The sequence below is a fragment of the Carcharodon carcharias genome, chromosome 18 (assembly GCF_017639515.1).
Source record: "Carcharodon carcharias isolate sCarCar2 chromosome 18, sCarCar2.pri, whole genome shotgun sequence".
In the NCBI taxonomy this organism is placed as follows: Eukaryota; Metazoa; Chordata; class Chondrichthyes; order Lamniformes; family Lamnidae; genus Carcharodon; species Carcharodon carcharias.
This window is the reverse complement of record NC_054484.1, coordinates 49,968,596-49,984,768: the sequence shown is the minus strand read 5'-3', so window position 1 is coordinate 49,984,768 and position 16,173 is coordinate 49,968,596. Positions and strand designations below refer to the sequence as shown.

General features: G+C 41.6%; 1 protein-coding gene across 8 annotated transcripts in view; it reads left to right on the top strand.

Moving 5' to 3' along the window:
* Nucleotides 1-16,173, top strand: part of tiam1a (TIAM Rac1 associated GEF 1a) — a 303,246-nt gene that overhangs the window by 261,474 nt on the left and 25,599 nt on the right. For 7 of the 8 annotated variants that reach the window (XM_041211695.1, XM_041211693.1, XM_041211692.1 and 4 more), the window contains 3 exons: nucleotides 4,893-5,069; nucleotides 6,278-6,346; nucleotides 6,441-6,566. In XM_041211695.1, coding sequence (XP_041067629.1) covers nucleotides 4,893-5,069; nucleotides 6,278-6,346; nucleotides 6,441-6,566 — 372 coding nt within the window. The remainder of the gene's footprint in view (nucleotides 1-4,892; nucleotides 5,070-6,277; nucleotides 6,347-6,440; nucleotides 6,567-16,173) is intronic. The other variant, XM_041211698.1, reaches the window with a different exon arrangement.

Below are 16,173 nucleotides of genomic sequence, written 5' to 3'. Positions count from 1 at the left end.
TCAATTGTGAAAAGTCTGAATGAGCAAAATATATATGTTTTTGTAACTGGCTAAGGACTTGCTTCGGGTAAATGTTTGAGAAGTTAATTATCACAGAAAGTATACAAGACATGCTTGGGTTTTGATAATTGTGCAAAAAGAAGAAAGACATAGCATAGGGTATTTTCAAAGCAAATTACTTCCTCTTCCTCTTCCAAGCAACGCCTTTTTTAAAAAAAAGCATTTTTTACTCTAACAGTACAGCAAATGTTTCTTTTAGAATTCACAAAATTAAGTAGAAACCAGCCAGTTTTAATTTTGGATTCCCTAAAGAGCTAGTATTTAGGTTAATCAATGGAGTTCCTGTGGAGTGTAACCTAGACTAGAGCAACTTTCAGGCACAAAGCAAGACATAGTGGATAAGTGCAAGGGACAAAAAACAAACCCTGAAATTAGCAATCTTTTGATTTTCTTTTGAAACTATGTATTGTACCTTAGAGAAAAAGTACTCTCTTTTATGATTTTCTCAGTTTATTTTGTTGTTCTTAAAAAGTAACTTGGTGATTGGGGAGCTAAATTTGAACACAGACAGAGGGATCACTATGCAGGATTAACCCACACCCATTGCTTCCGATGTAGGCAGCATGCCAACATTGTGTTGCCTGCTAATTAATATGATCACAGCGTGCATCTAGGACTAACTGTGCTATTGAGTGGTTGCCTGCCTCAGCATGGGGTCCAAACTTGTGAGAGTTTAACTCGAGTGAAAGCGAGCTTACATTACTTAAAGGGAGCCTGGATCTCTTAAAGTGGAGTTGTATAATGGCTGGAACAGGTGCCGCAAGTCATTTTACAACTGATTCTGGTCCAGCAAAGAGAAAAGAATGGTACAACATGGCAGAGAGCAGGCTCCAAGATTTGCTGATGCTGCAGTGGGGGCCTTGGTCAAGAAGGTGCAGAGAAGGAGAGGTGCCATCTACCTAAGGGGGGCCATGAGGGCCTGCAGGAAAATCTCAGAAGATAGCGAGATCAGCCATTGCAGCCAGGAGTCAAGCCCTGAGAACCTAAATGCCACAAAATATTCAAAGACCACGCCCAAGTGGTTAAGGCCTGTGAATGCATCTTCAAATGCCGTGTCCCACCAACTTCACCACTAGCTTTTCACACTGCTCAATGCACTACACCCCCATCATGTACCTGCCAAGAATTTCTAACAAGCACATCTCGTACCTAAAATTCATAATTTCACCCCATCCCTCAAACTCGCTTTACACTGCTGCAACCCTCCTATCCACACCTCACAGCTTGAAAACAACTGCCAGTTATTCAACCATGAAAGCCTCATCACCCAAACAGATTGCACCACAATCCCTGACACAGTCTTTCATTATTGTAGGACAAGGTGCTGAATTAGCCAAGGCAGCAGGTACTAACTGGCCGAGGACAGTTAGGACTACATGTCTTTACCCCATGGAAGAGACACTGCTGGCCATCATTGGAGGGGCCATTTTTGAGGCCCTGGCCAGTATCCAGTGGTGGGCTGAAATGATAAAGATGACTGTATCTTCATACTGAATTCTCCTCCTCACGTCCCATTTCCTCTTTGTCCCACAATTTCTTTTTATTTAGAAGCTGTAGATGGTGTAAGCATGCAACTTTTACTTCCCCCTCCCCTTGTGCCTTTCTCCTTTTAGATACGGAGGATTTGTAACCTGGTCAGGCAGTGGTGGAACAGCAAGAAGACCGTGATGATGAAGAAACACTGTCACTTGATCTCACATTCACACCCACCACTCGGATACTGACACTGTGCATAACTTAAAATAAAGCTTACAGGTGGGATCTATACGTAGTGAGATGTGGGCACGAGCGTCCTGCAGCCAGTGCAGGAGGCGAGGGAGTGCAGGTGACTGCTCCTCGCAGGGTGATATTGCACACGTGTTCTGCCACAAAGAACTCAGATGAGCACCTCGATGAGGCAGACCGAATAAGAAGGCTGATGGATATGCACAACAAAATGCTTAGGACCGTGGCAGGCCTACAGAAATCTGTGTGCAGTGACATGGAATGTGAAGGAGCCAGACACCAATTTTGCACAGGACTTTGCACACAGCTTGGAGCCCATCCTTACTAACAATGAAGTGGGGGATGACTTCATTAGGACATTTGTGAATCCAAACATGCTACAGTGCCAGGTCAGTCATGCAATGGGGAGATGGTAGCGTAGCGGTAATGTCACTGGACTGATAATCCAGGGGCCCAGATTAATGCTTTGGGGACATGGGACATATTGGAATTTAAATTCAATTGATTAAAAAAAAATGGAATTTAAAAAAAAAACTAGTCTCAATAATAGTGATCATAAAACCATTGTTGATTGTCGTAAAAACCCATCTAGTTAATTCATGTCCTTTAGGGAAAGAAATCTGCCATCCTTACCTGGTCTGGCTTACATGTGACTCCAGACCCCAGTAATGTGGTTGATTCTTCACTGCCATCTGCAGTGGTCTAGCAAACCACTCAGTTCAAGAGCAATAAGGGATGGGCATCAAATGCTGCAAGCGATGCCCACAGCTCATGAAAGAATTTTTTAAAAAAAGGTCAGCTTGCTGCTTTGTTCAAATAGGCAAAGTCTTGCAGCAGTCCAGCAATCTGTTCTCCAACACATTGCTGGGATTGCTTAGGTGCAGCCTTGGGGAAGAAGGGTGCCCATAGAGGCACAAGCCTGTTGTCCCCTCTCGGGGTGACAGCATTCATCCTTGAACCACTGCCACACTCTATGTCATTGTTGCCTGTCAGCCAGCCAGCCAGCCCAAACTGTTGCTGCAAAACGCTGGAATACTGCAGTCCGAAGTTGGATCTCCTGGGCCCAGAGCCACTCAAAGTCATCCTCCACAGCCACCTGCAGGAACCAGACACATACATGTTCACACCTCAGTCACTTTCACAGTCACTGGCAATGCAGTCCTTTCCCTGCTCTGAGGCTGCAGAAGTGGCAGATTTTCGGCATTTTTAGTGAAGCACAAATGTCTCAGCTATTGTCCTCGCTTGGGCTCCAGCAGCCATGCTGTAGCCATTAGGGTAGCACTGCATAAGAGCACTAGGACAGGCAAAGGCGCACAAAAGGTAGACACTAAGGGAATGCACAAGTATGATTAGTTGATGTTTGTATGCAACTTAGCATGCTTTGATTTATAAATTTGGTTTGGAATGTTTATTTTGAGTTGACTTTTTATTTTTACATTGTGGCAAGTGAATACTATAATATTCAGTAACAGAGGGAAGATAAATTGAGAGATGGTGAGCGAATGGGGAATTGGGGTTGCAGCTACTTGTAATGTACTCTGAAGAGTTCTTATGCAAAGTCAGAAAGGGGTTGTCTACATTGTCCCTGCTTCTTCCTTCTCCTTTCTTCCTGCTCATGCTCCTGTTCCTCAGCTACTTGCTGTGTAGCTTGTGGCAGGTGCTATGCCTTTATGATGGCAAGGTTGTGCAGCATAAGCAGTCTACTATGAATCTAGACACACTTTCCACTGACTGCTGCAGGGTTCCCTGCAGAGCAGCCCAGCTAGCAGAGGCATTGTTTGAGCATGCCAGTGGTCTGCTCTATTACATTTCATATTACAGCATAGCTTTCATTGTATGCATGCTGTAGCCATCAGCCATATATCATCAGTAGATAGCTCTTGTTGCCCAGTAGCCATTTTTTGATCTTTTGTGGTAGCACAAATACAGATGTCACAGTGGACTGCCACAGAATGAAGGCATCAAGACTGCTGCCAGGACACATGGTTTTGATCTGAATGATTTGTTGTGTATGGCTGCACACCATTTGGGTGTTGAGGAAGTTGAAATAACTGAGTTACATCTCAGAATTTATATGCGGGGTCTACAAAGTGAAGTACATACAGCAAATTGTACTCTGCATGCGGAAGCCGAACAATCCTTGTAAAGTTTCCTGGTGGTCTCTGGCAAGAGAGAATGAAGTGTAGTCTGCTGTCTTTGAATACAGCCCGTCAGTGGCCTCCCTTGTGTAACAGTGGATGGCAAATTGTGAAATGTTACAAATATCTCCAGATCCAGCCTGGGAGGAACCAGACACATACATGTTCACACTACGGTCACTTTCACAGTCACTGGCAATGCAGTCCTTTCCCTGCCCTGAGGCTGCTGAAGTGGCAGATTTTAGGCACTTTTAGTGAAGCACAGATGCCTTATCCATTGTTCCTCGCTTAGGTTCACGAAGGAGAATTGCTCCCTGAATACCCTGGGTAGATATGACCTGCTAATGAGAAACCTTCTGTCCACCCACTCTTCTTCTCTCTTCATTGAGCTCCGAAATGGTGGTGCTGGCATCAAATCAATGCAACACCCTGGGTGACGTCATGATCTTACTCTGAATACTTGCAGTGGACACTCAATGCACTCACTAGTATGGCATCCTATGTGGCAGGTACCAGAAGTTGGCGACCATGCTGTGAATGCTATTTGGGTCCTCTATGCCACTTCACCTGAAACGTTTGACAAAGTTATCCACAAGGATTCAAATTGATTGTATCTACAATGAGCATTTGATATATTGCTTTGGATAATCTTGGTTTCATAACTCAGACAGAGTATGTTCTTTCCCACGCTTCTCGCAAATTTTATAAACATTTGATGGCTAGAATGAAGGAATTTTCAAGCCTATTAAATTAATTGTGTAGTATTGTTAATAGGTAGCTTCAGGCTGAGGAACGTAATCGAAGACATCATCCCTGAACATTACCTTACTCTGGAAATTGTACAAAATAGTTTATGATAATATGATGCACTATGCGTAACAGCTTCTAATTCATTTGAAGGTTAAATATGCTTTTTTGGAACCAAAGATATTTTAAAAGTAAACTTTAATTACTTATTTTCTTTTATAGAGCACAGAGCAAGTAACAGCATTTTGTCGTGGTCTGCATGAACTAAGTCCATCTGACATGTCATCACAGCCTTTGGATTCTTTACCCCACCAAGTACCAGCTCGACAACTAACTGATGCTGATAAACTCCGCAAGGTCATTTGTGAACTAGTGGAAACAGAACAGACATATGTAAAGGTGAGAGCACAGGATACAGCAGTGACAGGAATCTCATTTTTGTTTTGAAAAAGAGAAATGTGACTTTTCATGATACTTGACTTATTATCTTGCTTTTAAGTATTGTGAATGCATTAGATTTTAGACTACTATTTAAATTTATTGCCTATTTTGTCCCACCTCCTCTAACAGAATATTATCCTTTAAGCTTTAAATGTGTGGAATGGTAGGTGCTGAGGTAGCAGAGAGTCTGTATAATTGGCCTTACTGTCTGTGGGTTGGGAGAGCAAAATCAGTGTGGGGTTTTGTTCCCAATTGTTATCCAATGGCCACAGCGCATTGTGTGTGGATGCCTGATGAGATACAATCAGGCTTTCCCCTGATGGTCTCCATGGTAGATTAATCTGCTAATAATAACAGGGTTGCCACATGAAGAATAGCCACTTGGGCAAGTTGACAGTTGATCCTAGAATCGTATCCTCGCCTGTGTGACTGCCTTAAGAGAGGAAGATTGAAAGTTGTGGGAGGGTAAACTGAGTATTTTTTTAACTGTTGCACTTAAAATCAACCAAAATAACTATTTGCTGAAGACAGATTGGAGCTAACTATTGGTTTCAGGTTGGAGCACCCCTTCCTCAATAGCAAACTACCTTACAGTAACTTAGCATTTACAGTAGGTGTATGATTCTAATATAATATAGTAAGAAATATGAGAGCACTTCAGTATTTTAAAAGTTAATTTCATAAATGATTGCACATGTTGCATGTTTGTGCTTCTAATTTATCAAGCAGATATTTATAATACAAGTATGTTTACTTCAACCAATATTACTTTTGTTTGTTTTTAAGCGGTATTTTTAATGTTCTGACAAAGGGTACACATGCAGACAGGTTATATATTTCCAGCATTTTTGCTTTTAATGAACATTTAAAATATTTTTAATATGATCAGTTTGAAATAATGCAGAAACTCTCATTGTGGAAATCATTGTAAATTACTTTTGAATATTGCTTTGATCTGTTAATTACTACATTTATAATCTTGAAAAATAAAGTGCAGTAAATCTGGCTTAACTTTGTTGGAACCTGAATATGGATTTATGAAGCAGTTAAATCTAGTACCCTGATGTGTAAATTTAGGCTCACTCTTAAACTTGAGAATTTTTATTGAATAAAGGTCCAAAATTATTCCTTGTATATCTGCCTAAAGTCTAATGTTTGGTTCACAGGATCTGAATTATCTCTTGGAGAAATATTTGAAACCTCTGCAGAAAGAAGTCTTTCTTACTCAAGATGAGGTAATGAAAATAATTTTCAAGCAGGCATGGCTATAAGACATCCACTTATTATTGTTTTGTGAATAAGACAATTGGTTTGCTGTTTATATTTCAGCTTGATGTGCTTTTTGGAAACTTGAGAGAAATGGTTCAGTTCCAAGTGGAATTCTTGAAAACACTTGAAGATGGTGTAAGATTGGTTTCAGACCTTGAAAAGCTTGAAACAGTCAATCAGTTCAAGGTAAAATTGTTTCAAGGCTCACAGATTATGATCAGTTTCTCCTGCACAGTATGCAGTTTTTCCCCTGGTATTTTTTTCTGTTATGGCCTTGATCATTTTTCTTCAGTAAGTAAAATCTCACTATATAAAGGAACGAAAATATGACAAAACATATTGGTGAAAAACATATTGAAAAAAATCTATAACACAAGCTGATATGAAAAACCCATAGCACAAGGAGGGAGGCAGAACCCAGTAGATGTTTTAATACTGTCTTTTATATGACTAAGATGACATTTATGTTTCTTGTATAGTTCAAGAAAATCTGTAGGAAGTTACATCACTAAACACCGTGTGACTTTTCTGTTTCTACCTGGCTGTATTATTTTTAGTTTTATGAGTGCAAATTGAAAAGTTTAATTGGAAATTCAGTGGCCACATTTTCATGGAATCATAGGATAATGCATCATAGAATGATGCCATTCTGCCCATTGACCTGTGCTGGCTCTTTAGAAGAGCTATTCAATTAGTCCCAGAACCCTGCTCTTTCCCATAGCCTAGCAATTATTTTCTTTCAAATGTTTATCCATTTCCCTTTTGAAAGTTATTATTGAATCTGCTTCCACAACTCTTTCAGGTGGTACATTCCAAATCATAACAGCTTGCTGCATTAAAAAAAAGTTTCCTCAAACCCATGTCCTCGGGTTACCAACGATTTAGCCACTGGAAGCAGTTTCTCTTTACTTATTGTAACAAAACCATTCATAATTTTGAACAGCGCTACAAAATCTCTTATTAACTATCCCTGCTGTAAGGTGAACAACCCCTGTTTGTCTCAGTGGAGCTGAAGTCTCCATTTGCTGAAGTATTTTATCATTGCCATTCATGTAAAGCTTCGCCTTCTATAAGGCCTTGACATTCTTCCAAGATGTGGTACTTAGAATTGGCCACTATTCTCTAACTGGGGCCTAACCAGTGTTCTATAAAGTTTTAGCTTAATGTCTTTGCTTTTGTACACTACAGGGTCCAATAACTTACTGAGAGGAAACTTTTGAACAGTGAGGGAGGCATGCGATTGTGGGTTGATACCCAGAAGTTATTTTGGCACGTTGCAATGTATGATTTAAACATGGATACCTAATTCTCATTTTACTACTGGGTTTCATGCTCCCAGTGTGTACCAGTGAATGTGATGTACAACCCATGACTTGATCTCAATTGGCGAATCTCAGGTCACAAGCTAGCAAGAGCAGACAGTGGTGGCAGGCACAGCCATGGAAAGTTTGTGCCAGGGAACATATTCCTTTCCAAACTTTGCCCAATTGGGCACAGATTCTATACCCAGGGTCCTTTGATGAAAAGGATAATTATTGAGGGGGGAGCAGTAAATCTGAAATGTACTTGCAGGCCTTCCATTCTTACTGCTGTCAATTTTAGAGGAGGTGTCCAACTCAAGCATGAGTGGGTTGATGTCACGGACTGTTGATGTCATCTTCCTTGGAATACATTGGCCAGATCAGTGGACCATCAATCACAGTTGCATGATAGAAAAACAGACCTGCGTGCATGATCGTGCATGATGGTGTTTATACTCCATGTGAGCCTCCCCCCATCCTTCTTCATCTAGCCCATCAATTCATTTCTCCCTCATATGTTTATCGAGCTTCCCCTTAAATACATTAATGCTAGTTGTCTCAACTGCTCCATGTGGTAGCAAATCCCACGTTCTAACCATTTTCTGAGTGAAGAGATTTCTCCTGACTTTCCTGTTGGACTTTTTAGTGACCATTTTATATATATGGCCCCTAGTTCTGCTCCCTCTCACATGTGAAAACATCTCTTCTACATCTATCCTATCAAACCCAGGCTGTTCAATCTTTCCTCATAAGCATGGCCTCTTAGTTCTGGTTTAATTCTTTTATATCCTTTTTGCATCTTCTCCAATGCCTCTATATCTTTTTATAATATTGAGACCAGAACTGTGACAAATAAATCCATGCAGGTCTTCCCCACATCCATGCAGTCTCTGAATGTCAACATGCCTGGCACTTTAAATCAGATAACAGATTGATTAAGATTGGCCTTACATCATGTCAGTGATCAACACCAAGCTGCCCTCCAGCAGAGTGATAGTACACTGCCTTTGAGAGGACTGATGAATGATGATGCAAGGGGAATTGGAGCATGAACTCCACTCAAAGAACTTGCACTTCTCACCCATTGTCACCTCTATTTCCCCCAAATGTGATCAATACGTAACATGCTGCTTCCTCTCCCAATGGCTGAGCCTGCTCCTACACAGCTGAACAGTCTTTGGCGGGGCATTCGTGGGCTCCAAAACCTAGAAATTTTTGGCTAAGAGCATCTCAGCAATCGAGCAGAAATCTGTGCCGCCAGTCTATCTCTGACAAAGCCACTAGGTTGCATCACTTAGGAGTGGTAGGTAAAGGAATAGTAAAACTTTGTAGTTTGACAGGGTAATGCACATAGGTTTTTACACAATGTTATGTTGTTAAGTTTCTGTTCTCCGTTGAATCTCACACAATTTATTACTTTGCATCTTGTCCATTCTTGTTTACCAGGTAGCTTGTTGTGGAATAGGAAGACGTTAATTGACAAGGACCAAAGGGAAGATGTGCAATGGGTGGATGGTTGATTACCAGATTGTGCTCAACATCTTGTTTCTTTTGCAGTTCCAACTCTTGCTGTTGTGCAATGTTGTGCAGAATGCAGCACACCCCTCCAGATCAGTCTAAGCACCTAAAGCGCATCTGCAGCAAGCTGATCATTTCCTCAGTGATACATCTAGTGGCCATATAGCTGTCGTTGTATCGCTTTGCGATATTGGTTGGGTTCTGCATGGAAGTCATCAACCAACTTTGAAGGGGGGGTATCCTTTGCCTCCTTGTAGCCACCCCTTAATTCTGCTTGAGGTGCAAAGATGTCAGGGAGCTTGGACTGCAGCACAATGAAAATATTGTTGCAGCTCCCCTGGAATCTGCCACACTTGCTTAAACCTTTTCTTGTATTTGCACACCAGCTAAACACTGATCAAATGGAATTCCTTGTGGTTTACAAATACTGCTATTGATCTAGGGATGCGCAGACTGATATTTGTGTGCAGTTGCTGATACCCTGCATCTGTGGGAAGCCAGAGACACAAAATTGAACATCCATTCTTTCTGCCTAGTGTCATCACAGGCAAAGCTGACATAATTGCCATTCCTGGAAAACAATCTATATCAGTGACCTGTCTTAAGCATTTATGTGCAGCTGACTGGAAGAACCAGAATATGTCTCTTGAAAAGACCTGGAAGCAAATAAGTTTGAGGGAAGTTTGCAGTACCACAGTCACTGGGAATGAGTGGCCACCAGGCTTAGCAGGGAGCAGGTCTTCTATGAGGCTGTAAATGCCTGCCACTATCTGACTTCACAATTGCAGCTGTCTGTACACCCTGTTATATGGGTGGTTCTTCCTGCATTTCTCCTGCAGCTCCCCTCACTGCCGACCACCTACCGGTCTCTCCACTACAGGCTGTTGCTGCCTTCTGTACTGAACATCTTGTTTCCATCCGAGGTCTATTCCAAGGTAGCCATGGCACCATCCATCCTGACCTTGAGTTTCAATACCTCGAAAGTGCACAAATAAATCTCTCAACAAAAGTACTGTCAACAAACCCTTTCCCAATAGCAGAAAAGAAATAATTTGTGCATGCTGAATATTTATTGATTACAATAATGATCAATTGTATTTTAATTAGCCCAGGAATTGACTTTCAATCTTTTCATCTTTATTTCAATGGTGAGTTTCAGAAGGCCCATATATGACAATAAATTTAAATCCATGGTGAAAACTTCATTGAAAACACCTCATTTAAAAGCTTTAAGCAGTAACCTTTGTCGCTGAAGGGATTACACACATGTACCTGAGTTATATCCGCAAGTCGGTGGAATTTCCCTGTATGCCTGTATTTATAACGTCTTAACAGCCTTCATAATTTGTCCTGCCACGTTCAAAGATTTGTGAATGCACACCCCTAGGCCTTTCTGTTCCTGCATCTTTTAAATTCCTTCTCCTTATTCTGCCTACTGAAATGCTTCTCTTCATACTTTTCTGTATTAAATTTCATCTGCTGCCTGTTGGCCCATTTCACCAGTCCACATCTACCTGATGTCTGTTACAATTCTCCTTGCTATTTTACTACATTTCCGGGTTTCATGCCACCTGCAAGTTTTGAAATTATGCCCTGTATACCCAAGTCTAGGTCATTAAATTAAAGAGTGACACCTATACCGATCCCTGGGGGATACTATCACACAATTCCCTCCAGTCTGAGAAATGTTGTCCACCACTACTGTCTACTTTCTATCATTATCAATTTCATATCCACTTCAGTTTTGATAACTTTATTATGATGTACTTTATCAAATGCCTTTTGAAATTCTATATCAATCAATCACACTACCCTCATCCCCTTCTCCTTCACTTCATCAAAGAACTCAACTAAGTTAGTCAAACAGAATTTGCCTTCAACAAATCCATGCTTGCATTATTTGTTAATCCACTTTTTCCAAGTAGTAATTAATTCTTTCCCAGATTAATGGCCGGGATCTTCCGCTCCTGTTTGCGGTGGGCGTCATAAAGGTCAGGAGCGGAAAATATCAGGAGATCACAAAAGTCGGTCTCAGGTCATCATAAAACCTGTTTGTGATCACCCACACCACCTGTCAAGGGTGGGTCATGTTTCATGCCACCGCAGGTTGGGAACCTAATGTCAATACTTCAGCACTCATCATAAGCCCTGCTCGCTGGAATCATCCGCCCTGCACTGGATCATGAGTACGCCAACGTGTTTCACAACTGTATATAAGCGATGTACATCTGAAAATCTGCAGTTCACTCGGGTCTTTGAGGTTTGTTTGTGTACCTTGCTTCAGGCAGCACTTGCGGTCATCAGCACCAGGCTTCGCAGGCAGCACTACATCTTTTAGGGGAGCTCACTGGCAGGTCTCTGCCTACCAGACCAGTGGGATGGCTTTTCAACGGCTGCAGGCTAGGGTTTGCTTGGGAAAGTGGTTTATCCCAGAGTGTGTGTGTGGGGCCACATGTTGATCTGTGCAAGTAGCCTGAAGATGGTGAGGGCTGAGGACGCAATCTCCGGAGGAGAAGAGGCCAGATGGAGATATGAGAGTATATCTGAGAGAGTGAGTGGTGATGTCCCTTGAGCTGGCAGCGAATGAGATGCCAGTGAATATGTGATGGCCTTGAGTGTGTGAGTTTAGAATGATGAGATGGTTGCTTTATCCTGGCGGCATGGATGAGATCATTCTTCCTCTTTCTGTGCTGGATGGCCAACCTCTTCTGTGCAGCATTGGTACTGATCACCTGTGCCACTGCCTCCTAAGCCAGAGTGGTGTGATTGCTGGACCTCCTGCGGCCTAAGTGGGGGTAGAGGACATCACAGCGGGCCTCCAAAAGGCATGCCAGGGACGGGTCATTGAACTCTTCTTGGCTTTCAGTGCCATGTCTTCACTGAAGCGGTCCTGGGCTGCAAAAATTGAGAACTGTGTGTGCGGTGATTCAGAAGCTGCCTGCCAGCAATACGGTGTGTTTCCTATGCCTGCATAATTAATGAGTCAGGAAGCGGATGATATAGAGCAAAAATCCACCCTTGTGGCCAGCATGAAAAACGTCTTTTTTCATGCCTGTCACCACACTTAATTCAGGGAAAATTCCGTCTAATGTCTTTAAGTTCTCCCATCATTGACATTAGTCTGATGCGGCTATAATTGCTGTGTTTATCCCTCTCCCCTTTTTTGAACATGAGTATAGCATTTGCAATCCTTCAGTCCTTTGACACCACCCCCACATCTAAGTAGGATTGGAAGATTGTGGCCAGAACCTCTAATTTCCACCCTTACTTCCCTCAGTAACCTAAGATTCTGTAGAATTCTCTGTATGGAGACCTGTGGCACAGCAGGCCTCACACTGTCTTAGGATGGGGCATTTCCTGGCTGCAATCATCAGGCATGCCTGTATAATTGAGGACAAGACCCTGCTGGAACCTTTTGTCCACTTTCAGCTGATCCACCATTGGAGGATTTTGTTGTAATAGGCCTTAATGAATGATAGCCCTTGCTTATCATGTCACCCGATACTGTAAAGTGGGTTTATGGGGTTTTGAACACAACCTTCCACCTCTCAAAACCCGTAAACACCCTGCCGCTGTGATCTGTGACTGCTTATTCATTAGGAAAGATCCTGCTTACTTTGCTGCCAGCCTTCATATCTGGAGGTTGTTCTGGTATTCCTCACCCTCCATTACAGTTGGTAGCTGCACCTCACAACATCCACTTCTTTAGTGAAGACAAATGGAAGGAATTCATTTAGTACATCAGCCATGCCCTTTGCCTCCATAAGAAGATCCCCTTGGTTAACTCGAAAGGTTAAAGATAGTATCAAACTTAAAGAAAAAGCATATAATTTTGCAAAGATAAATGGAAGGCCAGAAAATTGGACAGAATATAAGAAACAGCAAAGACTAAAAGACTAATAAGGAAGGAAAAATTAGAGTATGAAAGAAAGCTAGCCAGAAATATAAAAACAAATTGGAAGAGTATTTATAAATCTTTAAAAAAAGAAAAAGAGTTAACAAAGTGAACGTTAGTCCCATAGAACGTGAGTCTAGAGAATTGATAATGGAAAACAAGAAGATGGCAGATGAATTGAACAGGTATTTTGCATCAGTTTTCACTTTGGAGGATATAGGTAACATCCCAGAAGTAGCTATAAACCAGGAACTGGAAGTGGGGAAGGAAGTCAGGAAAATTACAGTCACCAGAGAAGTGGTACTGAGTAAATTGTTGGACCTGTCCTTATATTCGTCCTAGGGTCTTAAAAGAAGTATCTAGTGAGCTGGTTGATCTATTGGTTTTAATTTTCCAGAACTCCCTAGATTCAGGGCAGGTCCCATGAGATTGGAAGATAGCAAATGTAGCTCCATTATTCAAGAAGGGAGGGAGACAGAAAGCGGGAAACTACTGGCCAGTTAGCTTAACATCTGCCGTAGAGAAAATGTTAGAAGCTGTTATTAAAGAAGTTATAGCAGGGTACTTGGATAAGCTCAAGGTCATCAAGCAGAGTCAACATGGTTTTGTGAAAGGGAAATCATGTTTAGCCAACTTATTGAAGTTCTTTGAGGAAGTAACATGTGCTGTGGATAAAGGGAAACCGGTGGATGTACTGTACTTAGATTTCCAGAAGGCATTTGATAAAAGTGCCACACTTTTGTGGAAAATAAAAGCTCATGGTATAGGGGGTAACTTATTGGCATGAATAGAAGCTTGGCTGGCTAACAGGAAGCAGAGATGGGTCTTTTTCAGGTTGGCAAGATGTTTTGAGTGGCATGCCACAGGGATCAGTGCTGGGAGCTCAACTGTTTATAATTTATATAAATTACTTGGATGAAGGGATTGAAGGGATGGTTGCCAAATTTGCTGATAATACAAAGATGGGTAGGAAAGTAGTTGTGAAGAGGACATAAGGAGGCTACAAACAGATATATAGGTTAAGTGGGTGGGCAAAGATCTGGCAGATGGAGTATAATGTGGGAAAATGTGAAATTGTCCATTTTGGCAAGAAGAATAAAAAAAGAAGCTGATTATCTAAATGGTGAGAGATTGCAGAGCTCTGAGGTGCTGAAGGATCTGGTTGTCCTTGTGCATGAATCACAAAAAAGCTAGTATGCAAGTACAGCAAGCAATAAGGAAAGCTAATAGAACGTTCCCATTTATTGCATGGGGAATTGAATACAAAAGTAAGGAGGTTATGCTTCAGTTGTACACAGCACTAGTGTACACCACATTTAGAGAGTACTGTGTACAGTATTGGTCATCTTATTTAAGGAAAGATGTAAATGCATTGGATGCTGTTCAGAGAAGGTTTGCCAGACTAATACCTAGAATGGGTGGGTTGTCTTATGAGGAAAGGTTGGACAGACTAGGCTTGTATTCGCTGGAGTTTAGAAGTGTAAGAGGCGACTTGATTGAAACCTATAAAATCCTGAGGTTTTTGACAGGGTGGAGTGGAGAGGATGTTTCCTCTTGTGGAAGAACCTAGAACATTGTTTAAAAATAAGGGTTGCCCATTTAAAACAGAGATGAGGCGAAGGGTTGAGAGTGTTTGGAACCCTCTTCCTGAAAAGGAAGTGGAAGCAGAGTCTTTGAATATTTTTAAGGCAGAGGTGGATAGATTCTTGGTAAGCAAGGGGGTGATAGTTTATCGGGGGTGGGTGGGATGCAAATTTCAGGTTACTATCAGATCAGCCATGATACTATTAAATAGCGGATCAGGCTTGAGGGACTGAATGGCCTACTCCTCATCGTTCGTATGTTCCTTTTTGGTTCCTAATCAGCCTCACTCTTCCTTTGATTACCCTTTTACTATTTATATGTTCCTAAAAGAAGATATCAGTAGTTTGCAAGCAAATATTCCCATTTAAAAAAAACAGAACTGTTCTATGGCAATGTTGTACTCTTTACTGAATCAAGATGAGTCTCATCACTCGTAAAACTAAATGAAAGTTATAAGATTACAAGCTATAAGATTTAGTAGGAGGGCAAATTAGATGATGCGCATGCAAAATATGTTTAGCAAAATAGCTGATTTAGAGTCGCATTGTGGCTATTCTGATATCTGTGACTTCCTAGGATCAGGGAGAGGTAAAGGATGATAAAACAGCAACAAATTTACAGTCGGGATGTTATCCACGTGTCAAAACATTTCCCAAGATGCTTCACAATGGATAAAGCTCAAAAGAACCAAAGGATAGTAGAGGAAAGATGACCAAAAACATGGTTGATAAGATAGATTTTAAAAGGGTTTTTAAGAGTGAAATAAGGTTTGGAAAGTGGAATGCCGGAGAAAAAAGCCAGAGGGCTGAGGCAGCTGAACGTAAGGGTGGGGGGAAGAGGCTAGCACTAAAGGTCATTTGTGGGAGATCGAAGGTAAGGTACGAGAAGTGACAAGGAAGTTGCACGGTTATTTAAGAGGTAATAAGTTAGACAGGGTAGCAGTGCAGAGTGGAGACAAAGGCTTGAGTGCGACGAGGAATGAGTCCTAACTTGGGAATTTATTGCAGATGGGAATTCGATGAGAAGGGGGAGGAGATGGGCAAGTGGGTGACTGGTGAGTTTTAAGATTTTACCTCCCTTAACAGGGGCAGGAGTTTAAACCAGTAGTGGGGAGATATAAGTATTGCATTAACTTTATAGCTTAACTAGTTAAACTACTTAATTTAACTACAGATTTCTAAACTTGAAACCTAATTAATTAAATAAAACACAATAAAGATGACCGGGCAGGTGATGTGTTACAGCTGTAGCATGTGGAAGCTGGTGGACACCAATGTGATCCACAACAACCACATCTGTGGTAAGTGTCTAGAGCTTGGAGCTTTGGCTCAGAGTTGATGAGCTGAAGTTCTGAGCTTCAGATACTGCAATGTATCAGGGAGGGGGAAAGTTACCTGGACACTTTGTTCCAGGAGGCTAGATACTTCTGACTTGATTTGTCATCATGAACAGGAGGGTGAGACTGTGAGTGGGGAGTCAAAGGATTACAAGTTGT